Genomic DNA, 24,103 nt, shown 5'->3' with positions numbered 1-24,103 from the left:
TGCTAACGGCGGGCGTTCTCATGTCCAGATCTGCTCGCCGTTCATTGGCCATTACGAAAAGTTTCCGTTTTTTCGTCATCGAGGAAGAGGCGAATAACCATCCATGGATTTTTTTTCAGCCCAAATTGACGCGTTTCAAGCAGCAAATTACGGAGGAAACGTAATCTGCTGCTTGAAACGCGTCAATTAGACGCTATTTGCTGGATTGAATGCGAAACGACGAAGAATTAAAAATTTTGTCCGACGGAATTGAAGATCAGCGTAATCTGATAGATCGATTGAGATTGGATAATCAAACTGAAATGTCGGGAAAACGAAAGAAACTCGAGGATGCCAAAGAAAGGTATTTTGAGGAGAAAGTAATTATGAGCATGTTTCATTTTGACTGTTACGGGATTTCATCATGAATTTTACTTCAAATAATCGTGATATTTTCATTTTTTATGTTACCTCAATTATGTAAAGATTAAAATCAACAGAAGTAGAGTTGAAGCGTGAAGAAGAATCTTTAAAATCATTTTTACGTAATGGGTGTGAGCGTGTTCTGAAACACAAGACTATAATAGAGGTAATGTTTTTTTTCACCTCTATTTATCATAAAAGATATTTGCCGTGTTTGAGCCTGCTCGAGAGTTTTTACAAACGTCTCTGTGGTTTGCATAAACCTGTGTAAACACGGAAAAATTCTTTTCTTTTATAAAATAACAATAATGCCAAACAAAATTTCAAGGAAATGTCTTAACCCCACACCCAACCCCTCTCCTCCCCTCATTAATGTATTCATGATCGATTTGCAACATTCTCTTTAATTGATTTAATTGATTGATCACAGATTGGTTTGCACAGACTAATGAAAACTTAATCTGCTCAACTGAAACTTAAAATCTTCAACTTAATAGCGAACTTTAGCAAGAGTACGACTACGTGTACGAAGTTTGACCGTGTAAGGGAATGGCACGAGGAAGTTCGTGGTCGGTGTCGCGTCGTCAAATGGTTGTTTTAGCCGTAAACAACAGAACGAGCTTTTTCCTGTGAAAAAAAAAAGCATTTTGAGAAGCAGCTACGGCTCTATTTGTTAATAATAATATCGATGAATTCGTAATACTGATTTAGCGTGGGTATAGGACTGTTTAGAGAGAAAAATCTTCATTATTCTACCTTTTATAGATTGTATATTTGCATTACTTTATTGTCTTTTTATAATTCACTTTGCGTCCCAGATACATGGAAGTTTTGCAGGTCGTATTTTCGTTTTTATTGTAAACCTGCGTTCATAAAAAGATACTGAAATAAAGCTTGGAAGGTCAAAAAAAGTATTGTAAACTAAGTTCTTGCACAATAAATAAATATACCTACTTTCGTTTCTTTAAAAGACATCATAGATATCGTACTCAGATTGATGACGGCTACGAGTTGTTGATGTCACAATGTTTTCGCGCCAAAATGACGTAATTCGTACTCTTTGCTGAAGCTCCCTAATGAAACTTAAGCAAACCAATCGACGCATGCGTTGTATTTTTGTTGTGTTGTAATGAATTAAAAAAAACTCGTGGTTTTTATTGAAATGCCAAATCGTAAAAGAGCTTGCTTTCCTCGCATAGAATCGTGTTAAAGAAGTTCAAAAGAACACGAAGGAATGGTCTGTGAAAATGAGGAGTGCTATTCCCGAGGTTTCCTGCGTTCTTTCCAATGAAGAAATCGACAGGATTGTAGAAGATAGCCATGAAGATTAAGATAGCCATGAAGATTAAGATAGCCATTTATTTCTTAATCTTCATGGCTATCTAAATGAATAATAAATGAATCCACAATGAGCGACTTTATACGGCGACACTTACAAAACCAAACCCACGATTAGTCAGGGCGATCGTCTTTCTAATACTGGTGCAAGGTTGTCAGGCATATCGCGTCCGAAAACATCTTTGGAGCTAGCAGGTTTCCTTTATGGGATTTAAAATGTTTGTACCATAACGTATATTAGCAGTATAGTACGTTGTTAACATAACTATTTGTTTTGTTGGCTTACTATCTCTTGGTGCTACAGGAACTTCTTCTTGTGAATACTGTGGGAGTTATGTGTGCTTTTTCATTTGAATTTTAGCAGAAAATCAAGTCAATATGGACGTGAATCGTACATGCAGATAAAAGACTCCAGACCGCTTAGTGATAAATGTGAGATTATGCTTTATCTTCAATTTAACAAACAGCAATTTTCATCAGTTAAGTTACTTGTATTGCCATTTATCTTTCAGCTTATCAGCATCAAGAAATACAAGACATATTGCAGGTATTTGCTAAAATGTCGGCATTATGGTAAAAGTAGTTTTTGAATTGTTTTGTCTGTTCAGTTTCTTTCGGTCAACGATTACCAGTATCCAATCTCCATGAAGAAAATGACGATTCCAACGAGCAAAGAGTTCCTGAAAGTATTTTCCGTTAGTATGTTGATCTCTGTTGAATCAATTCACGTTGGTGACCAGTGTGTGTATTAGTTGAGAAAATATATTCAAATTTTTCTGGAAAACATACATCCTGTCTTACAATCAAATTGATACTAGTATTTATATGCAGCTTCTGGGCATCCAATCGAAACAAATACAGCATTAATATGATGCAGCATTGATATAAAACATCATATTGCTATCATATCACAAATATTCCAATTTGCATTCTAGTAATCAATGTATAACATAATTCACACAATGTTTGTGACCTACCGAGCCTGAAATCTCTATGAACTTTTCAATTTACTTTGCAGTTGTATTTTACAGTTCCTTTATAGCCATATCAGTCCAACGGACACATATAAAAAACTAAAAGAAAAACCAGAGGAGGAAGTACCGAAAATCTTCAAGAGTCTTGGTTACCCCTTCACCATTCATAAAACATCATTATCCAATGTTGGCTCACCTCACACATGGCCAGTGCTCCTTGGTGCACTTCACTGGCTTATGGAACTTGTCAAGGTTGAATTTTGTACAAATTGAAGATTGATGAGTTTGCCCAAACATTTTAAAGCGTGATTTCCTTTTCTTCTTTTTTTTTTCAGTTGGCTCAAAATGTTAATGACACCATCGACGAATGTCTGTTTCCCATGAATGATGAGGACAAGGTAAGTTCTTATCTCTATCAAAATGTCTTTGCAGTCTGAATGCCATAACATGTGATAACATGTGTTTCAAATGTACCTAGTTTAATATGGCTGTGACAGTCATAGATATATGGGATGTTTATGCTTGATTTTCCAATGAATTGTATTAATATGCCAAACAATTAAGCGAAATGTAAATGTCTGACATGATAGGGCAAAACCTGCAAAGTATCTTCAGAAAATCTAATCTAAACCAAAGCAAACACTACTAAATCATTCCAGATCCATCTCTGTATTCAGCAGATGTTTCTGCCACTGTTAATGTCTCACTATGTATTGAGAAAGCGTACGAAGCGTTTATTTACGGTCAAGACTTAGATAATTTGGATGAGTACACAGAAACACTATATGAAGAACTGAGTGAGTGAAGTTGTCATTGCATCAATTCCTGTAACCTTTGGTAGTGACCTACAAGATTTATGCATGTATCTGTTTCTATTAATGTAGGAAACAAGAATGCTCCACTTATTGCTGGTAAATGTGTATTGTTGAAAAATTATGTGCATCGTCACTTTGTAATGTACAATTTTATGATTTTCATATTCCAGAAAACGAAGAGCTGAGTCACGAAAACAAGCTACTGGAGGAAGAACTGGCGAGACTTGAAAGTGAACCGGTAGGAAAGATATTGTGTCGTGAAATTTTGAGAACTTCAAATTGCTTATTTCTAAATGTGAGTGTGAGCAAAATAATCGCAAACGGTTGGGTACTTTTACGTACATGTGTGAACATTTTGGAAAATCGCTCATATAAATTGTTCAGAGCCAAAACTTTGGCCACTGGTGAAGCTCCATCACTGTGAAAAATTACTGTGACATAATTTATGACATAATTTGGCTCGATCCTAGGAATGGCTCGGTTTTCCGATTTTCATTCAGATTATTTGGCCAAAACTCGTACTGTGATTTTTCTTGCACGGAGCTTCATTTGTGCAAAATTAATTTAAAGGATTTTCCACAAATGTTCCCATACACGTTCATCCCTTTAAAGGTGCATCTTGTTAAAGTGAGCTACGTGTTTGAAATTTATCATTCATCCTTTTTGGTAGGGGGTGGGGTGGGGTGTGGGTCGCTTCCACTTTTATAAATACATACTTTTGTATTTCATATTATCTTTGAAATTACCCTCCCCCTTTTTACCTCCCTTTTATCTCCATCTTTTCACAGTTGATAGATGTGTAGCTAACAGTCTTAACATATTCATACTTAACCTAGTCAAAGCTTGAAGCATTAGTGGAACAAAAGAGAACACTAGAGCTCGACAAGTAAGAGAAGATTTACCGTGATCTTGCTTCCACCATCTACGTTGTATTAATTTGTGGAAACATGTACTGGGGATGTTGTCGATTCTTAGGACTAAATTCGACACCTACATCACTGATCTCGAGAAGCATCGTCTCAAACTTGAGGAAAGAAAAATTCAGAACGAAGAAGAATTGAATGATCTCAGTAAGTGCAGTGTGGTGTCTTGAGGCATCCTCTTACACTTGCGTAGGGTGAACTACCCCTCCCATGTACAAGCCCTATCCTGAGTATGTCCAGTTAGGTCACCCAAATCGTGAAACTCAACTCACTTTCACAGAAAACCCTACCGCTTATACGCTGACCCGTAGATAAGCACATTTACTTGTGTAATGTTTATAGATCACTTCAGTACGTACGTACGTATAATATAGTCCATGCAATACTTCTGCCTCACCCCCTCCCCCGCTATATTAGCGTCCATGTATAAGTCCATTTGTAAATTATGCGAAGGCTAAGGGTAGTGTATAGTACTTATTTTCTTCTGACAAAATATATCGACTGACCGAAGTTTGATATCTTAGATCTGGAGTACACAGCAACATCAAGAGAGAAAGAGCAGTTGGAGGTTTTGCACAGTTGATCAATATTCTTATCTTTTACTGTATTGCAGGCTTTTATCGTATGAATCAAGAAGGTTTTCGTTCTTTCGTTGGAATTTTTAGAAAGTGCTTGCAAAGCAAGACTTTTACCACCTTTCGTTAATTTCAGCTGAGCTCGGGATCAACTTTACTTTACGTAAATTAAAGTTGATCCCGAGCTCAGCTGAAAACGCCTGTGGCAATGATCACGAGCTGCAGTTGAGCGGTGGTAGATTGTCGTTGGATGTTCGAGGTCATTTAACGGTTTGTCAATATTGCAATTACATTGTACTTACGCGAGTGGACGGTTTGACGCGATCAAAAGCCATGCTGCGTGCACTGGAATTCTAGTTCGTCCTCAAACCAGCTTTTTAGGAATGTCTACACCTGATTATATCAATTACATATTAGGTTAAAATAATAAGAAAAAAATTGAGCTGTTTCTTCTGCAAACGTACATCTCTAATAATGGCATGCTTCTTCCTGTGTCATGTTGTCTAAATACTGCGGTGTGCTGACCTGGCTTTCCAGATTGTGGTAAAAAAACCCATATTACCGCTGCGTTACCGCAAAGGAACTTTTGCCGTAACCTGACGCGATTTTTTGCGAGAGATTTTGTGGTAACACGTGGCTTACACGTGCAATAGAATTATACGATTGATATATTTAATTCAGTGGTGTAGACATGTACGTTGTTGAACTACACTACAGCAATGTTTTTATAGCTCAGTATGTTTGCTTTGAATTGGTTTCAATGAAATTTTGGTTTTGGTTTCTTTTCAACATGATCTAGGTACTAAATACCTATTAGAAATTTAGAGGTAATAGGTCTGAAATCTCTATGTAAAATTAGCGTAAAACTCGTTACTGTGGTTTTTGAGTAACCAAAATTGGTTTTTGGTGTAACCAAAACAGCCTGCTAACGGCGGGCGTTCTCATGTCCAGATCTGCTCGCCGTTCATTGGCCATTACGAAAAGTTTCCGTTTTTTCGTCATCGAGGAAGAGGCGAATAACCATCCATGGATTTTTTTTCAGCCCAAATTGACGCGTTTCAAGCAGCAAATTACGGAGGAAACGTTTCGCTACGACGCAGACACATTGAAGCTTAATAAGCAAATAAGCGAAGAGCAATATGATATACATATATGTATATCATATTGCTTTTCGCTTATTTGCTCCAATACGGCAACCAAAAGCAATATGATATACAATTGTCGAATGATAACATTTGGTTTGGTTTACAGTGATATGGGAGAGTACAAAAAGCAAAAGATTGTTATGAACGAGCAATACTAAAGAAATTAACATTGAAGCTTTCATGGCCTACTTAAATTACACGGCCTGATATCTTGCCACAGTAAGGTCAAAAATGCAAGGCCATTGAATTTTCCGGCGGTGCTCTTCGAAATTTTGATCTTCTTCCTTCAAAATTGTTCATTGGCCTTACTTTATGGTATAATCTTGTAGCTAAAAGTCTAGCGATCATTTCAAGAGTTTATTGGCTGAAATTGGTCCTTTTTTCGCCGAGAAATCAAAGTTTATAAATTGGTGCGATCGGCGGTTGTTTTGTTTATCACGCGCTCGTCTTCGTTCGAAAATTTTAGCTCTTAAATCTATCGTGGATTATCTATCTTTGGTATCTACGTGTTCCTGGTACTCTCCTCTACATTTCTACAAGATTTTTGGAGTCCGTGAATTAAAGAAAAAATTTACACTAAAGTCCTAACAACAACAGTTGTATATAAAAAAGTTTAAATATATTCTTGATAATATTCAATACAAACATTTGTATTTTCAAGTTTTCAATAGTCATTTAGTTACTGGAACAGTTTTTTTTTTGTTAGCTAAGAAACTTGTATGGAACTTTTACAGTGTATATGAGATTATTACGTTTGCAATCTATCTACTTTGAAGTTGTAAAGCTCCTTAAAATGAGTGAAGTGTTTGTTGGGTCATTTTCATGAAAATAAATCCATATCTTAGAAGAACCATGACAATTTTACATCACTTTTGTTGAATGCTGAAATGACCAGAAGACTACTTTGTCATATGAGGATGCAGTTTTTTTCTGTATTCATTTTGGTAACTCATAAAATACATTTTTTGTTTATATGTTTTGTAGATGGGTTAATTGCTTGATAATTGTTAATCGATTCATTATTTCTTCTTGTTTATAGTTGGAATTACTCCCCTACGTATTGTAATAACTTATTTTAATTCTATATTTTCATTCGATGGAGGTATTCACCGATAGTTGTGATGTTGAATTTGATGATCTCACTTTCATTTAAATTTAACTTTTCTGAAATCAGTTTGCAGTAAGATTATTTATGTAGCTGGGAGCTAGGATTAGACGCAAAAAAATGTATTTCAATGTCATAGAAGTAAAAGACTCCGATTGTCTTTGTCTGGCTAGCCCATTATTTAGTTATTAAAATACCAAGATCGAAATTCTTTTCTTTAGCTTTTAAGGCTGACCCAGTATCAATAACTGCTGAATCATGCAAAATTTAAACGTCTGCTGATCACGAAAATTGTAATTTAAAGGGCACACGGGGATTTTCCTTGTCCCTCTAGGGGTACAGTTTGGGTTAGGGATCTTCGAAGATGGCTATAGACAGAAATCAACCGAAGCCATTGTGTACTTTTGAAGACAATCGTTTTAATTGTCAAAGTATCAACAACAAAATAACCTTCATCGAAATTTCCTCACAATTGTCTTCTTTTTTCGTATTTGTCCCAGTCTCTCGCGTGTCTCGCCAAAGAATGTGACGTCACGATTCTCAAGCTGTCTTTGAATAAACTGTAGTCTCGCCAAATTGAATCCAACAGTATCCTAAACCCGTCCCTATGTGTTGTCCTTGCCATACATACAAACTAAATAAAAAGACGAGGTTAGGAAAGGTGTGCACTTCTCTCCTAAACTCTTCCCTGTGTGTTGTCCTTACCATGCATACAAACTAAGTAAAAAGACGAGGGTAGGAAAGTGTGTTCTCTCCTAAACCCGTCCCTGTGTGTTGTCCTTACCATGCATACAAACTAAGTAAAAAGACGAGGTTAGGAGAGATGTGCACTTCTCAAAGTAAAGATTTTTTCATGTTTCATTATGTATTGAAAGAATTGCATAAAATCATTAAAAATATGCACACCATATTGTTTTGTTATTATATTACTATGATTACACAGCTGAAAGTTTCAAGCAGTTATGAGAAAAATAGCTGTCTTATACTTATTTACCATATTGTTATTTAGATATTACATGAAGCAGATTTAGATGGAGACGATCAACTATCTTTTGCCGAATTCGAAAACGTCATGTCTAAAGCTTTAGATTTTCTTAGGTGAGTTTATTGATTTTACATCCACTTTAACTTGTGTTATACACTAGCTGCTCATTTCTGTAAAAATTTTCCATGCAATAGTCATTTAATTATTTTAATATTAGTAATTGTAGTATAGATAGCTATACTACGTTGTTTGACTATACTTATCTTCATTTGATATGATTCAATGATTTCAATTGGATGTGAAATGTAGCAAGCCAGTCTATTCTTTTACTGTTTGTAAGTTGAAAATAATTTTATTCCCCAAATAAGCATCCAAATGAATAGAAGTGAATAATTTTGCAAGTTTAAAGCATTTCCATAGTCTAATACTCATTTCGGACTTGTAAATTCTCTTTTTTAGAGTATTTCGTATTCGATTGTAATTTCAGCAGAATCATGGATGTTTAAAACATTGAATATGGTTGATTCACAAGGTGCTTTACAGTACAATGTATCATATAATAACTTCCACTTTGAACATTTTAGCATGATCTAATTAATGGCTAATGGAAACAGCAAAGCATAATTATTTAACATTTATAAAATATTACTCGTACATAATATTACTGTTGCAGGTAGCGAACCTGCAACAGTAACCTGCAACGCGTGTTTATATAACTCTACAGAATATTGGAAATGTTTTTCTATTTCTTAAATGTAACATATTCATTCAACAAGAACATTTCAAACTGTTTTAATCTTTGCTACTAGCGTGCTAGTCTGATGTTATAACAAAGGTGCTAAACTACTCATATCAATTTTTCACCGCCAGCAATATAAGTTTATATGAGACCCAGAATGTAGCGTTATATGAACTGAGACATTGTCTTGTGCACATTGAATTATCATTTAATACTTTATAACGCTATTATTCCTATGAAGAAGTAGTTCTCAAATTCTTATATTATCATTCTAATGATATACATCAATAAAACTGCAACGCAAATCCGCGCAAATAATTTTTATTTATCTACAAAGTTAGCCTTGAGAAATCACTTCTTCACTTTTTGAGCAGGACCAATATTACAATTGTTTACCTTAAAATAAAACAAACAAAGCTACATATTGAAGAATGAAACGAAAGGTTGATGAAATTAAAAATAAAATATCAACGTCAAGCTGAAAAGCAAACTGCAATACTACATGAACGTGAGAGTGAAGAAGTCTTATTATTGGTCACATGGTGTAAGGATGGTCACATGGTGTAAGGTTGGTCACATGGTGTAAGGTTGTTCATATGGTGTAAGATTGGTCATATGGTGTAAGGTTGGTCATATTGTGTAAGGTTGGTAATATGGTGTAAGGTTGGTCACATGGTGTTAAGGTTGGTCATATGGTATAAAGTTGGTCATATGGTGTAAGGTTATCATATGGTGTAAGGTTGGTCACATGCTGTAAGGTTGGTCATATGGTGTGGAGTTGGTCACATGCTATAAGGTCGGTCATATGGTGTAAAGTTGGTCACATGGTGTAAGGTGGTCACATGGTGAAAGGTTGGTCAGATGGTATAAGGTTGGTCACATGGTGTAAGGTTGGTCATATGGTGTTAGGTTGGTCACATGGTGTAAGGTTGGTCATATGGTGTAAGGTAGGTCATATGGTGTAAGATTGGTCATATGGTGTAAGATTGGTCATATGGTGTAAGGTTGGTCACATGGTGTAAGGTTGGTCATATGGTGTAAAGTTGGTCACATGATGTAAGGTCGGTCATATGGTGTAAAGTTGGTCACATGGTGTAAGGTTGGTCACATGGTGTAAGGTTGGTCATATGGTGTAAGGTTGGTCACATGGTGTAAGGTTGGTCATATGGTGTAAGGTTGGTCATATGGTGTAAAGTTGTATTTAGAATAATATACATGAAAAAAATTCTCAATTGGTTATGTGCAGTGCAATTTATTTTTGAAAACTGTGCTCCTAATTGGTTAGTCAAACAAAGAAGTGATCTACGTAAGAACCAATCATAATACAATGTTTCGAAGGGGAGAAAGTTTAAGTTATTGTAAAAAAAGCAACTACAATGGCTAGCGAAGTTTCAAGTTGATTTTCTTTGTCGAACGAGTTTACAGTTCACCGTTTTCAAAGTATTTCTGTATGAAAACATGAACACTGCTAAAAGTAGATACCTTGTTCTAGCTGCGTGTGCGGAAGCTATGCTGTTGTGAAAAGTAATATTTGACGGAATTCAAAAATACGAGTTGGTCGATATTTACAACTTGCCGGCAGGATTGAGAAATTTTTCATGTATATTATTAATAAGTAATAGCATGGTTTCTCGTGCAATTTGGGAAACAGGCACTCGTCCTTCAGACTCGTGCAATTTTGATAGTCTTTGAAAACTCACTCGTGCATGTTTTCCCCGAATTGCACTCGAAATCATGCTATGACATATACGAATCATACCTGAGTGGCAAATCGAAGTGAACATAGGGTTTCCTGGAAAGAGTCCTCGCGAGGAGAAACATTCACGAACATCAAACTGAAATATGAATGTATTATTTACATACACTAATTATCACAACTAACACATGTTAATACTTCATGTCATCTACAATGACGTGTGTACATTGATGAAAATCTGATACACATATATTCAGTAATACCAACCTTTTACTGTTACCACCAAGAGAGTTTTGCAACAAATGAGTTAATTTCGAGTTTCTATAAGGCACGTGAGTAGCCTAAAATGTATTATAATTTATTTGACTATCATCTCTCTACACTGTATAAGCTACGTATGGCTGAGTAAAATTTAAAAACAGACGCAAACATTTATTTTCTGGAATAAATAATCTAAACATGCAATTTTTTATTGTTGGAATTTCAAAGAACGGTCTATTGTTGCAGATGTATGTATTTTTCTTAAATTTATGTAATGTTTAAAAATCGCATTGTGCACAGCGTTAATCAATAAAATACAAAAATCATATCTCCTGTCAATAAATTAAAGTTCATCCATCATAACGTAAGTATATGCTTACCTTCTTAGCCAAGGCGTTGAAGACTATACCCAAATTTGTGAGGCTCTGGTTTATGTGATTAGCTTCCTTAAGTCTTAATCCTGTTGATCCGGATTGACTTATTCTTTCAGCACCCGCCAGATCAACCAAACTCAATACCCCTGAAAAAATTTAGCTCATCGTCATCGCAAAACAATAGATAACAATTTGGGGGATTCTTTTGCTACTGAATATATAATAAATATCGAGGAGACATTTACAGCCACGGCGCCAAAGAGAGTGGGGACTAGAGCACACACCACCCCCACCCCACTTTTTCCCCAGATAAAGTTTTTGCTAACATTTATACATTTTAGCTAAATTAAAGGCAAGGTAAGACGTAGTATATTTAGTTAATATATGTCTTAAGCCTGTTTTCCAATAGCCACGTATCGTAACGTATCGTAGCAAAACGTAACAGGGCGCATGCTATGATAGGTTACGACACGTGCCTAGTGGAAAACAGGCTTTACCCAACCCCCCTCCAGATTTGATTTCGCTGCGCAGTCCCTGTTTTACCGCGTGGAAACGTGTTAAAGCAAAATAAAAGCTGGACTAATCATATAGAACTAAGTCGATAGTCAACATCCATATTCTAATATGACGAACTATTTCAAAAATTCTTAAACTGAAAACAAAAACATAAATATGCATACTCCTGCCTTGACTTAGTTCCCCAGTAATCCCATTACTCCCGACGAGTTTTAGTTGAAAGACAGAGTGACTTCTCGACGAGCGATCATTACAGTTTGTAGCGGCCACAGAACGATTTTCGTAAGCCTTTCGTAGTAAACTGGACACCTAGAGTATGAAAATTTTACAATATAGATAAAAAATAACAAAAAACAACAGCAAAAAGTGAGTGAGGTCACACTCATTGTAATCATGTTTCTTAAAGAGTAAATATGCCATGACAAGCTCACTTACCTAAAAATGACGTACGTAACAAAATAATAGGGAGTTTTAGCAAAGACTACGAGTACGACTTACGTCATTTTGGCGCAAAAACATTGTTGCGACAACAAAAACACGTAGCCGTACTCGTGCTAAAGCTCCCTAGTATATTTAAATGACACGTGAATGTAAAGCATTTTATTAATTACAAACAAGATGCAACACAGCAGTGTATTGTACGCAACGTAGAACATTATAACGCAAATTAGAAGGAATTCTACGAGTCAACAGTTACAAATGGAAGTTGTACAAGATACAGCACAGCAGTGTATTGTACGCAACGTAGAACATTATAACTCAAATTAGAAAGAATTCTACGAGTCAACAGTTACAAATGGAAGTTGTACAAGATACAGTACGATGCATGCGCAAACCAGTGTTAAAGAGCGAGTGTAAATGTTTATGCTGAGCAACTGGACGAGCATGGGCGTAGAAAGATTGTTAACTGGGGGAAGAGGCTCGTACTCATATATTCATGATATGTAGTGTTAAGTTCTTTTGAAAGATAGTACTTTGTATAGCAGTATTGGGAAAAGAAGAGAATTTTGGAAGAGAAAACTAGCAACCGGTTTTACAAGCTTTTTACAATTTGCATTGGAAGCCTTTCGAAAAACCCCTCAAAAGCATGTTCTTTGGCAAATGATTTACTGGAGCAAATATATTGCCTTTCTAAAAATTCAACTTTTCCACTTTGCTATTCTACCTATTCAAATAGAAGAACAGTTGTCACAGATTCCCTTAAGGGGATACACTGGCTGTTTGTATAAATCAACTCGAAAAAGCATTTCATGTGGCTTGCTTGTAATTTTTATGAACAATTTCAGTTTTCTCATCTGATATGCGTGTTTTTGGATGATCAGAAGGGGCCCGAGAGTCAACTATAAGAAAACCATCATTTTCGAATTCTCAAACTTTCTCTCTCAGCGTTGCCGTATGAAGGCAACATGAAGGAAACCATCAAAAATTTCGGAAGTAAATTTTGGTGATCATTTGCTTCAAAAAGGCTATACTTGCGTGTTATGGGGAACACTGTCCCTGTTATATAACGTTTAAGCTTAATCAGAAGACGGGCTTATGTTTCATCAGAGGCTGCATGTGTTGCCTCTTATGAGGCTAGTGCATTGGCTTCCTTTGTCGCCGATTGCTGTGATTTTTGAGAAACCACGGATGCTGAGAGAGGGAAGTATTAAGTTCTTATTATCAACCATACTTTTTTGCAGTAAAGTAAATGGTTTGAGCCGAGAGTATCGTTACATGTTTGTAAATGTAGATCGTCCAGGTTGGTATAGTCCTGAGAAGGACTGTTTTTGTTGTTGTTGACTGAAGTTTCGACAACCTTAGCGGAAGCCATATACAGAGTCAAAATGACTCTTCAGAGATGAACTCTGTTTCATCTTCAGAGATGAACTCTGAAGATGACTACCGCTAAGGTTGTCGAAACGTCAGTCAACAACAAGAAAAACAGTCCTTCTCAGGATTATACCAACCTGGACGATCTGCATTTACAAACACATAATTTTTTGCGTTACATAGAAGATGGCGATTCACGTAGGAGACGTACGTAGCCGGCATGTTAGTATGAGAAAACTAATTATGAAATTCAACGATATCATCGTTTGCTTCAATAATAGAGAGCTAAAAACGCAAAACTAAGGCGAAACAAAGTTTAGAAAAAATACATAGAAACCATAAACTAAAACGATATAAACTTAGAGCAACACAGATAACTCACTCCACAACCGCAAAATCCAAAAAACTGAAATGAAAAAACCTCTTCAAAAAAAATCTTGCTTGCGCACACGTGTTACAGCCTTTCGTACGGCCCCGTAACGACTTAGGCCGATGACGAAATAGAATGCTACTTACTTGATCGGATGATGTAACGGCAACGGCTTTCAAGTTGGTAACAAACACATCGTTGGCTTGTTTGCCATTGTTTGTGGTTGCTTGTTTAATCTCATGTTTGCTGTCAGGGTTTCCAAGGAGATCACGTATTGTCTCGTTGTATATTTCGAGAAAAGACGCTTGTATCTCGTACTACATAAAGTTTTGGGAAAAATCATGATTGAATAAATGGCTGGAAAAACCCCAATCGAGTGATTTAACATAATCATGTGTCGTGAGCTACATGTATCTTTCTGAAAAGTCAACTCTCGTCATTAATAATATACTTTATGTGTACAAAATTGACATTTATTACCTTCCAACCTTTACTCATGAGATCCTTGGCACTAAGGAAGACTTGTTCCATAGCACGTGGTATCACACCCCACGTATCACGGCCGTTGATATCACCTTCCATTGTAAATGTTTTACCTGATCCAGTCTGACCATACGCAAAGATGCAAACATTGTATCCATCAAGCACACTTTGAACTAGCTGTGCTGTTTCTTGATAAATCGTTACTTGAGTGGTTTCTGGACAAAATGCTTTGTCAAATGAAAATGACATTCTGGCTTGTTGGCTTTTCTTAGACAAAGTACTAGACTAAACAGGAAAGTTTGCAAAACATTTGAATCAATCTTCAATATTCACCAAACAACGTTGGTATGTTTATGTGCGTACGTAAACATAAATAAACGGAACAGCGTAATGTTCCCAATAAGAGATTGAAAGGAACAGCGTAATGCATTTTACGGAACAGCGTAATGTTCCCAATAAAAGATTGAAAGATCTACATAAATAAACAACATCATGACAGAGAAGCATATATGTTAGATAAACATATATGCTTCTCTGTCATGATGACTAAAAGTTAACTGAAATCGACAAATTAGTGTCGATTTCAGTTAACTTTTCAAATGGCGGTTGCGAAGTTACTTTCTAATGTTGCCAACTACATTTCCAAATATGGAATATTCGATATGAACTTGTCAACTTGAGTTGACAAGTTGTGTACTTGAGTACTGAAGTTATGAACTAAAGTTGCGAAGTACAGGCAAACGTGAAATGTCTTTGTTCCCTGTAGACATTTGGCGATAAATCCGTTCAGTAAGCAAGGAGAAGCTTTACCAATAGAAGTAAGAAATGAAATACTTGAAAGGTGGTTAAATAACCAGCGTTTGACAAACATTTTGAAACAACTAAATCTACCGTATAAGACTATATCAAATATAATAGATCTATGGGTAGACACTGGTTCTATTGCACCTCGCCAGGGCGAACGTGATGTTCGAACCACGCGTAAGGATGACGTTATTGCATACGCTGAATGTCTAAAAATTAATAAACCATCTATTTACGTAAAGAGATTCAGCAACACCTAGAAAATAACTAAGTTTGCCTTCCAGCAAACATACCTAGAAGGTCATCCATTAGTAGAATTTCGAAAAAAGATCTTGGTTACTCTAACAAAATAATAAGTCAAATTCCTCGAGAGACAGAACAGCCGGACGTTATGGAGAAGTTAGAAGCTTACGTAGCAAATATTTCATTGTTTGATTGCAGCCGTATGCATTTCTTTGATGAGTCGCCTGTAGTTGTTACGAGTGGCAACAGACGTCGAGGGCACTGTATGCAGGATACTTCTGCATTTAAAATCCAACGATACTCTTCTAGTGCCACATTTACTGTAAGTTTTTTACATAATGTAAACGGCGTATCGCTGTTTAACACTCTTAGAGGGCCGTCAAACGGATTAGAATTGCTAAAGCTTTTCCTTGCTTACTGAACGGATTCATTGCCTACAATGAATCAGGATTGAATGTCTACAGGGTACAAAGACCTTTCCAGTTTGCTTGTACTTCGCAACTTTAGTTCACAACTTCACTTACTTCAGTACTCAAGTACACAACTTGTCAACTCAAGTTGACAAGTTCATATCAAATATTCCATATTGGAAATGTAGTTGGCAACATTAGAAAGTAACTTTGAATTTATTTATTATAAACGGAATGGCGTAATTGCAAGTCATGCAAACGCCCAAAAACCACTTCCGAATAAGTATTCATAAATATAGCTTGCAAGCGTTGGTTCGGGGGTTCGGAAAAGTTGTAGTTATTGCTGTATGAACTGGTCATACAAATTTGATGAATTAGAGTTGTATTGCAGAAGGCAATAAATTTCGAAAACGCAGTTCTAGGATTGACGGTTGTCCGTAATCTTAACGAGATCAAATTTAATCATTACGTATCGCCACAGAATAGATAACATACAGAAGGGCCACTTAGCGAAAAATGCGGTCCTAAATTTTAATGCGCATGCACTACTCCGCCATGTTGGCAGCAAGATAAACTTGCTACACTAAATAAGGGTAGCAATGTACAACTCAAAAATCTTGGCGTTATTACTTGAAAAGTTGAAATATTTATCCTGAGACGACCAAATCAAAGCTGTGGTTAATAAAGGCAATCAAGACCTACCCTCAGCATCGTGCTGAAATGGGAACATACAATCAACATATTTTTATGCTTTTTCATGTACAACCAATGTGTACAACTCTATCGAGAGCTGTATGAGAAATGCTGTGCCGTGGCCGTGTGGTCAAGGTTATTCGTATTTATTTATTTGTAAACAACGGAAGCGGAGAAGCGCTTAACGAACGTCTTTAAATCAGAAACAAGAAGGAACAATGTGAAATTTATCAACGGACGGGCTACACTAAAAAAGATATTTCGTATGACATTGGATTTGGTGCTTTAGAATTCAGACAAATTTAGTCATATCCCGAACACTAGATAAATGTTCATTGAGAAATTGCAAACTTGTGCAATTGTATTTAATGCCCATGCCATATTGTGTTGGGAAAATTCTTATATATATATTGTATGATTGTAGCTAACTTCCTGATGCTCTTAACTATATGTTCCTTATATTTGTCATGTTTTAGATAATTTAAAGTATTGATTCCGTTGTAAGGAAATAAAATTGTCCTCTTGCTTCTATTAATATATATATATATATTGTTATTTTCGTTACATCGCTGTCGCTGCATTAATTTTCAAGTTAAATATGCTGCACAAATATTCAGCCACACCGTTGCTGCATCGATTTGCACATATTCATCAATTGGAGCACTACCACCATCAGCCTTGGGTACAGCTGAGTTGCTTTTGAAATTTGATTCGCTTTTCGATTGCGTCAATAGTTCCACACTGAAATCAGCAAAAGAACAAAGAAGTGCAATAAGCAACAGCAATAATCACATTGCTTTTCTCAAAGAAGCAATGTCCTTTATCGATGGAATCAAAGTGGTAAAAGATGGTAAAAACATCACAGGCAGAATCAAACCACTGAAGGGATGGCTTATATCTATAAAGGCCAATATCTGTCTCTGGACCTATCTTCATGCCTCACATAATTTTGCATTCTTGCTTACCAGAAGATTAAACACAGATGCTCTAGAGAATTTTTTTGGAACAATATGCCAGCAAGGAGGTAATTCTGACAATCCCACGCCAATACAATTTATCAGAGCTTTTTGAAAGGTTTTTTTCAGTTCACTTTTGACCTCTTCCAAAGGAAACTGTTCTAGAGAAATGGACACTCTGCTAACACAATTTTCAAAAAAAAGCCCAAACCATTTAGTATGCCACTTACCCATGCAAAAGCTCCAAGTAACTCACTGTTGATTGGTGAAAATGACTACCGAGAACAAAATATTAGCAACAATTTATTGCTCAAAAATGCTGCTGCCTATGTTTCAGGATATTTGCTAAGCAAAGATTTCAAAATCTACAGCTGTCTCCAATGTAAGAACGTTTTGACTTCAAATAACATAAACAATGATGGTAATTTGCGTTGCTATTTAAAGGCATATAAAGAACTCAACTTTGGTGGGCTGACTGCTCCTTCATCGTGCTATTTAAATTACATTATGCAACTTGAAGACACCTTCGTGGATTGCTTCTCGGTCACAACCAAAAATCTGAATGTTGGAAAGAGCATCTTGAAGAGTCTTAACTTGATACCAGTGCCATTCCATACATGTTCACAGTTTCCACTGCAATATTTGGTCAAACTTTTTTTAAGAATGCGAATTTATTACGGCATCAAATTTGCAAATCGCGAGTTTTCTTCTTCTAATAATAGATCGCTAAAGTACATTAAAGTCAAGCATTTGTAACATTCTACAAACTTACTACAAGGAAAATTCCATAGACAAAGTTGATAATCCTTTTCATTCTAACTCGAAATACAAGCATAACCACGATTGAATGTTGGCAAGTTGGCAAAAGCATCAGACCACAATAACAAATTTTGACTCTAAAACGTGTATTCTAACGATGCGATTCGACCTAAGTTGCCAAAATTACCTTCTTTGACATTTCAAATTTCATGTGAACTAAAACCAGTGATCGTAAAATTCGTAATCAACAATCGTTCTTGCTGCCATCATGCTAGAACTATAGTTTTATAAACGTAACATAGTTATTATTTATCATAGATGGATGGGCACGGCTATTGGCTCTCCTTCCCACATGTCAATCAAAACAACATAAAAATAATTTTGATCAAAGCCCGCACTGCCTCTGTACTAATTTCACAGAGATTTTAGACACTTACTACATTTCACAAAAGGCTATCGTGAAAAGAAACAGGAAAAAGAAGAAAAACATAAAAAGTTGAAAACTGAGAATGAAAAAAAACGGAACAAGTAAACCAGAAACGGAAAAAATTAACCAGTCTAAAACGAGAAGATGTCTTGTAAATAGAGTGGACCGAAAAGCAGGATTTTTTAAATTTTGTTTTAGTGGTTTGATACGATTTTTTATGGGCCATTATGGACTTTTTTACTAAATGATTTGTCAAACTTTCTATGTGAACGCTATTGTTGTTAACACAAACAGCTTTCATTGCTGAATAAAAATAGTTGAAGGAACTAGTGTTTCATTATATTATGGATGACATGAGTTTATACATAATAAATAATCCACTAATCCAGCACCTTCATTATTTGATTGTTTTCTGTCGCGACATTTTGCCATATCTTCAATAACAACATCTTCATTAAAATTGTCCTTTACTTTTGGTTGACCCAAGGGATCGTGATTGGAGAGTGAAAAGATTGATTTCTGCTCGCTGTCACTATTCTACTAAAAACTATACAAGTTAAGACTGAGTGCTAATAAAAAGCTAAACGACGATAAAATACATATGAATATCGTTTTCTTCGTATAATCTTCGCTCGTGATTAGTAAAGGATTTGTAGCTAAAATATCAACATTATCAACATCATTTAAAGTATGTATGTCCTTATGAACAATATAAAGACAAGATCGATACATTCTTATATGCATAAACTATTAAAGATATATTTAACACATAACACAATTACACAATAAAGAATTATTAACAACATTTGTACACAACATTTAAGACTTATCGAAGAAATGTGTTTTAAAGACATAGTATCCAAATTTAAATTTAGCCGTTCACAATATGAAATATAAAAGATGAAGTTTCTTATCTCTGCATGGGGCTGCATGGTTCTGTGGTTACTACAAAAGTCACGGTACTCACAACAAAAATCACGATTTTTTCTCTGTAGAAGTATATTCTGACTCTAAATGATGAGATTTTCTCTCTTCCTTTTGGATTTCATGATCTTTTAGGACATCCTAAATTTTAGCAATTGTTTTTAGTGTACATTGGGTATAAAATAGGGTTTTTAGTGTACATAGGGTATAAAATGGTTGGGGTGCCACTTATTTTTACAGATTCTTGCACTGCATTATGGGCTTGATTACGTAATTTGAAACCAACCAATTACAGACGACTGTCATTTTCTGCAATATTCAGCCTTCACTATATTATCAATTCTCCATTATTATTACCACGACATCATTTTTAAGTTTCAAGAGCTACAGTATTTTGTTGCAAAAACAATAACTAACTTACTTCAACATCACCAAGAGGATCCATGTCCAATTTGTGATCTGAGTCAAAACTTTCCTTTGCTTTTTCATGGCTGTTTTAAAAAATTTATATGAACTAAATGCGTTTAGACTGAACCTAAAAACTGTTGTGCGAGTATAAAAAAGTAGGAAGTAAAAAATTGCTTTAGCTAACATTTAACCAAACACAGGACATACATGCAAGACTACAGATGAGAGATCTGGCAAAGACAGTGAAAGTCCTAATCAGAGTTAAATAACATACTTTGTACCACATACATTTCGTCATAATTTCCTTCTACCAGAGGATTTTTTTCAATTTTCAACTCTTTAATATCTTTGTCAACCTACACATTATCAGTACCTTAATCAGCTGAGGTTACAAATGATTTCTGTCAAATGTCTAAATTCCGAAAAAAACATCGACTTTTATGTACATGAATAATAATTTAAAAATCTCATTTCGTAGCTACAATTTAGTAAAATGGAAATTCAGGCAACACTGAGTTTTGCGCCCTCTATCACATGTACATATGTAACTACGTTACGACTGTTAAACGGTCGTTTACGGTAGAAATTCTCCCAACATAAAAATAAACCTACTATTTGCAACCAAAACAAAGTTTAAACAAACGCATGAAAAAAAAATCATGTTTCAAAAAAAGTCTTGAACTACAGGAAAACACAACTTGCCACGTTTATGACTTATGTTATTAAAGTTAAAATGACCAGTACCTCTGACGAATATCCAAAGTTTGCCCAATCGTATTTCATAATTCTAGTGCCATTATCTCTAGAGATAAGATAACAGAAAGAGATATCTCGCAATATCAATTATATGCATACCAATACAGTTTTAATTTGTACTTACTTCATTTCATCTAACAATTTTCCATACTGGCTGTGTAGATTAATCAGATACTGGATGGGAATATTCATTTCAAAACTCTAAGAAAATATAAAAGTTGTTAACTTGTGTCTGAATTTTATTCTCCTGTAACAAATTTGTTTCAAATACAGTATAAACCAACAACTAAAATGTAGAATAAGAGAAGTTAGGTTATTGGTTTTAATAAACGTTGACAGAAGCAATTGCTAAAAGTGCACATTTTTCAACAATTTAATGGTTTGTACTGGCAACAATAATGTAACAGTTGACATAGAACGAAGATCATTAAACAAACGCAAAATTACTCATTTAAGATTTTCCAATGAAGAGGACCCATATAAACACGTCTTCAACATTAAGAGGAGGGGGGTTGGACAAAAAAGTGACGACCTAAAAAATTACTTGTTTACTTTAAGGCATCGATAAATGTACGTACGTGACCAGAATAAAAAAGATTTAAGTCAGCACTTAATCTTTGAAAACGAAAGTTTATACAAAACATTTTATTGCTAAAATGTTAAAAAATCAGTTTTTGTGGTCGTTAGCGTTCTCACGACCACATGGAATTCCAACAAAGAATTACAAACTATTTTATTCATTGTGTTATCAATGACTGTACAAGGATACGCGCTTGAAAATTACAACAGTATCTTTGGCGTAGAACATTCGTTTCTTCGGCGTAATTGTAATTGATAACCTCGCAGAACAACAATAGCATGAAGTCAAAAATATGCGTGCTATTTCTTAAATTCTATTCTCCTTTTAATTGAGTGATTAATGTTTTAGTTCAGGATTGTCAATACGACAATTTTGCTCAATTCATTCATTCTTTAACAGTACGCCTTCATTTCTATAACATTTCTCCAAGAACGCCGTTTTTTGGTTACGAGTTACGGACCTAAGACCATAAGTTTACAAATGGGGGCTACTTTTCTGTCCATCGCCTCAAGAAACATCATAAATTTTAATAAACTTATTGAAAGAAATACTTAGAGTTTGTAAAATTAGTTACCCTTCCTCTGTCCATAATTCTCTTATGGTATTCTTCAGGGGTAACATCCAGGTAAATAACCAATTCTGGAAATGGAACCAATTGCAGAACTTGATGCCTTAAATTGCAGTAGTGCTGATATCCTAACAAGTGCGAGAAAATTATCTTTGAAATGTTTTAAAAGCAGAAGTAAAAAGTAAATATGTAAAGTGTTGCACATTCCATAAAAATTGTGGATGGTGGTGTTTTATGTTTTGGGAAATTTTGGTGTCCATATTTAAGAGAGTTCCAAAAAAGAACGTAAAATTTCGGAATTATCTTTTTCACGCAACGAACCCGCATACAAGATTGAAAAAAATGTAAATACAATTTATAACTTCTTAAAGCAAGATACTCACTTGTATGCCTTTCATTTGTTCAATGGGGAACAAGCTTTTCCGAATTTTCAAACGTTAAACATACAACACGATTTGTGCATAATCTTCAAAAGAAATTAGCTAAAATCTACAATATTTATAAATACATATAGATATATACATTTATTAAACTACTAACTCAACATAGCGGTGCGGTGCAATTGCTGCGGTTGAGACTCGTTAATTACCAATCTACGCAACTTCGTTCTTATCGCAGTAACCGCAATGATAAAACACAACAAAGCCGTAAAACATTTGAATGAAACGAATTCCCAGAGTAATACAAAGGTTAGATTCCTGTTGAGCTAAGTGGGACGTTTTTCTCGTTACTTTCAAGTGAGTATAAAATACAAAAGGAGTACACCAACTTAGTACACGTGACCCAAGACAGGTTGACAATAGTTGGCTGGTGTTGTCTAAAAGCACTCACTTGACCAAGTCTTCATGCCAGCAAAACGTAAACAAGGCAAGTCATCAATCTGTTAAACGCTTGGAGCTGCATTATAAATGAGGAGGGAAGGAAAAAACTCAAGTGGAAGTTTTTTTATCAAAATTTCCTTGTAGCATCCACGTTTTTTTTTGACGACAGGTTCCAGACCCTTTTCCGCAACCGGTAATTTAATAGAACTCAATGGGCCCGTCTCATATGTACAGGCCTTAAAAGGTAGAAAAAAGAAGTGATCTTTTCATTTATCTCCCTCTTTAGTAAATTAAAAAATCACCGGGAAGTTGATAAAATCATCTAAATGAATTTATAACAAACTAATTAAGCTCTATTCATTGATACCAGCGTTTATAAATTTGAGTTTACTAATATAAAAAATTTTTTTAAATTCAAGCAAGTGTTGAGTATAATAGTATTCATTGGCAATTTTTCTAAAAATTTATGTCCCCCCACTCCTCGTATAAACCTCATCCTCAAATTATCTCCCACTTTATGGGAAGTAAAAAAATCCAGGGAGCTAAATAGAGGAAAAACGGTATGAATAAATGTGCAATAACTTACCTGGCTGGTTCACCATGCATTACATCAAAAGTAGATTCGTGATCGCGATTTTTTAGAGCCTCATCTCAGCTTTGAGCTCGCTGCTCTGTCTGGCAAACATACCAACGTCTTTTTCCAAAGCACGTATCTTTTTCACGGCGATGTCAAGATGCATCGTCTTTTCTCTATCGGCGTTCAGCAACTCCAACTCCCTTTCTTGAAACGATTTGTTCGTTTTCTCAAGCTCTCCGATTGCACGGCGATAACGTTCCACATCGCTTTCCAAAGCGTCGATTTTCGCGCGCAGTATTTCAATCTCACTGGTTTTATCTACAGCGACGATCGTAGTTGCAGAAATGGCGTCTGTGTTACCAAGCGAAGTCTTAAGTTCTTCGTGTTCATCTTGTAGATCATGGAACTCAAACTTCAAATCTTGTAATTCGTCTAAAAATTAGTCACATCATTAACAGAGTTTATAGCCAGCATAACAATTGAACGAGTTTCGTGAGTCTTTCATGAAGTTCATTAAATCTCGTTTATAAGTCTGCAATTGCACTGTTAAAATTTGTAATTGCACTGCTGAAAATCTCTAATTGCACTGTGAGTACTGTTTCCTGTTTGGCTGAAGAGCTGTGAAAGCCAAACATACTTCTTTTTGATTAAAAAGACATGGTGC

At 35.4% G+C, this 24,103-nt stretch overlaps 2 protein-coding genes, 3 long non-coding RNA genes and 1 pseudogene across 7 annotated transcripts; 4 read left to right on the top strand and 2 right to left on the bottom strand.

Moving 5' to 3' along the window:
- LOC124453907 overlaps nt 1-24,103 on the top strand; it is a 90,842-nt pseudogene that overhangs the window by 45,735 nt on the left and 21,004 nt on the right.
- LOC124453829 lies at nt 206-1,847 on the top strand. The gene is made up of 3 exons (XM_047004678.1): nt 206-343; nt 466-568; nt 1,602-1,847. The coding sequence occupies exons 1-3, from the start codon at nt 210-212 to the stop codon at nt 1,731-1,733; spliced, it is 369 nt and encodes a 122-aa protein (XP_046860634.1). The 5' UTR covers nt 206-209; the 3' UTR covers nt 1,734-1,847.
- LOC124453844 lies at nt 2,085-2,372 on the top strand. The gene is made up of 3 exons (XR_006951221.1): nt 2,085-2,172; nt 2,253-2,287; nt 2,349-2,372. It is a non-coding gene; the product is annotated as an uncharacterized LOC124453844 (long non-coding RNA).
- On the top strand, nt 3,483-5,138 carry LOC124453837. The gene is made up of 6 exons (XR_006951214.1): nt 3,483-3,511; nt 3,599-3,625; nt 3,700-3,767; nt 4,366-4,415; nt 4,505-4,599; nt 4,977-5,138. It is a non-coding gene; the product is annotated as an uncharacterized LOC124453837 (long non-coding RNA).
- On the bottom strand, nt 17,367-18,226 carry LOC124453842. Its single transcript, XR_006951219.1, has 4 exons — nt 18,214-18,226; nt 17,850-17,990; nt 17,629-17,780; nt 17,367-17,404 (listed from the first exon to the last, which is right to left on the bottom strand). It is a non-coding gene; the product is annotated as an uncharacterized LOC124453842 (long non-coding RNA).
- LOC124453831 (deoxyguanosine kinase-like) lies at nt 19,402-22,165 on the bottom strand. Of its 3 annotated transcripts, XM_047004681.1 has the most exons (6): nt 22,048-22,165; nt 21,018-21,094; nt 20,882-20,939; nt 20,426-20,493; nt 20,151-20,220; nt 19,402-19,750 (listed from the first exon to the last, which is right to left on the bottom strand). In XM_047004681.1, the coding sequence occupies exons 1-6, from the start codon at nt 22,060-22,062 to the stop codon at nt 19,748-19,750; spliced, it is 291 nt and encodes a 96-aa protein (XP_046860637.1). In that variant the 5' UTR covers nt 22,063-22,165; the 3' UTR covers nt 19,402-19,747. The 3 variants fall into 3 exon arrangements, with proteins under 3 accessions (XP_046860637.1, XP_046860636.1, XP_046860638.1); XM_047004680.1 differs by lacking the exon at nt 19,402-19,750 and having other exon boundaries at nt 20,078-20,220; XM_047004682.1 differs by lacking the exons at nt 19,402-19,750; nt 22,048-22,165 and adding an exon at nt 21,341-21,441 and having other exon boundaries at nt 20,078-20,220.

This window comes from Xenia sp. Carnegie-2017, unplaced genomic scaffold, assembly GCF_021976095.1.
Source record: "Xenia sp. Carnegie-2017 unplaced genomic scaffold, XeniaSp_v1 HiC_scaffold_26, whole genome shotgun sequence".
NCBI lineage: Eukaryota > Metazoa > Cnidaria > Anthozoa > Malacalcyonacea > Xeniidae > Xenia > Xenia sp. Carnegie-2017.
Note: the sequence above shows the minus strand (reverse complement) of the source record. Positions and strands in the feature narration are given on the sequence as shown.

Bases quoted from the DNA above. Each gene is read 5' to 3' on its own strand.
- LOC124453831 (XM_047004680.1), bottom strand. The intron at 20,494-20,881 runs GTACTGGTCATT...GATAATGTGTAG, and splicing joins ACTTTGGATATTCGTCAGAG to GTTGACAAAGATATTAAAGA. The intron at 20,221-20,425 runs GTATGTGGTACA...TTTTTAAAACAG, and splicing joins GAAGGAAATTATGACGAAAT to CCATGAAAAAGCAAAGGAAA.
- LOC124453829 (XM_047004678.1), top strand. From the start codon at position 210: ATGCGAAACGACGAAGAATTAAAAATTTTGTCCGACGGAATTGAAGAT. The intron at 344-465 runs GTATTTTGAGGA...AATTATGTAAAG, and splicing joins CTCGAGGATGCCAAAGAAAG to ATTAAAATCAACAGAAGTAG. The intron at 569-1,601 runs GTAATGTTTTTT...TTCCTCGCATAG, and splicing joins AACACAAGACTATAATAGAG to AATCGTGTTAAAGAAGTTCA.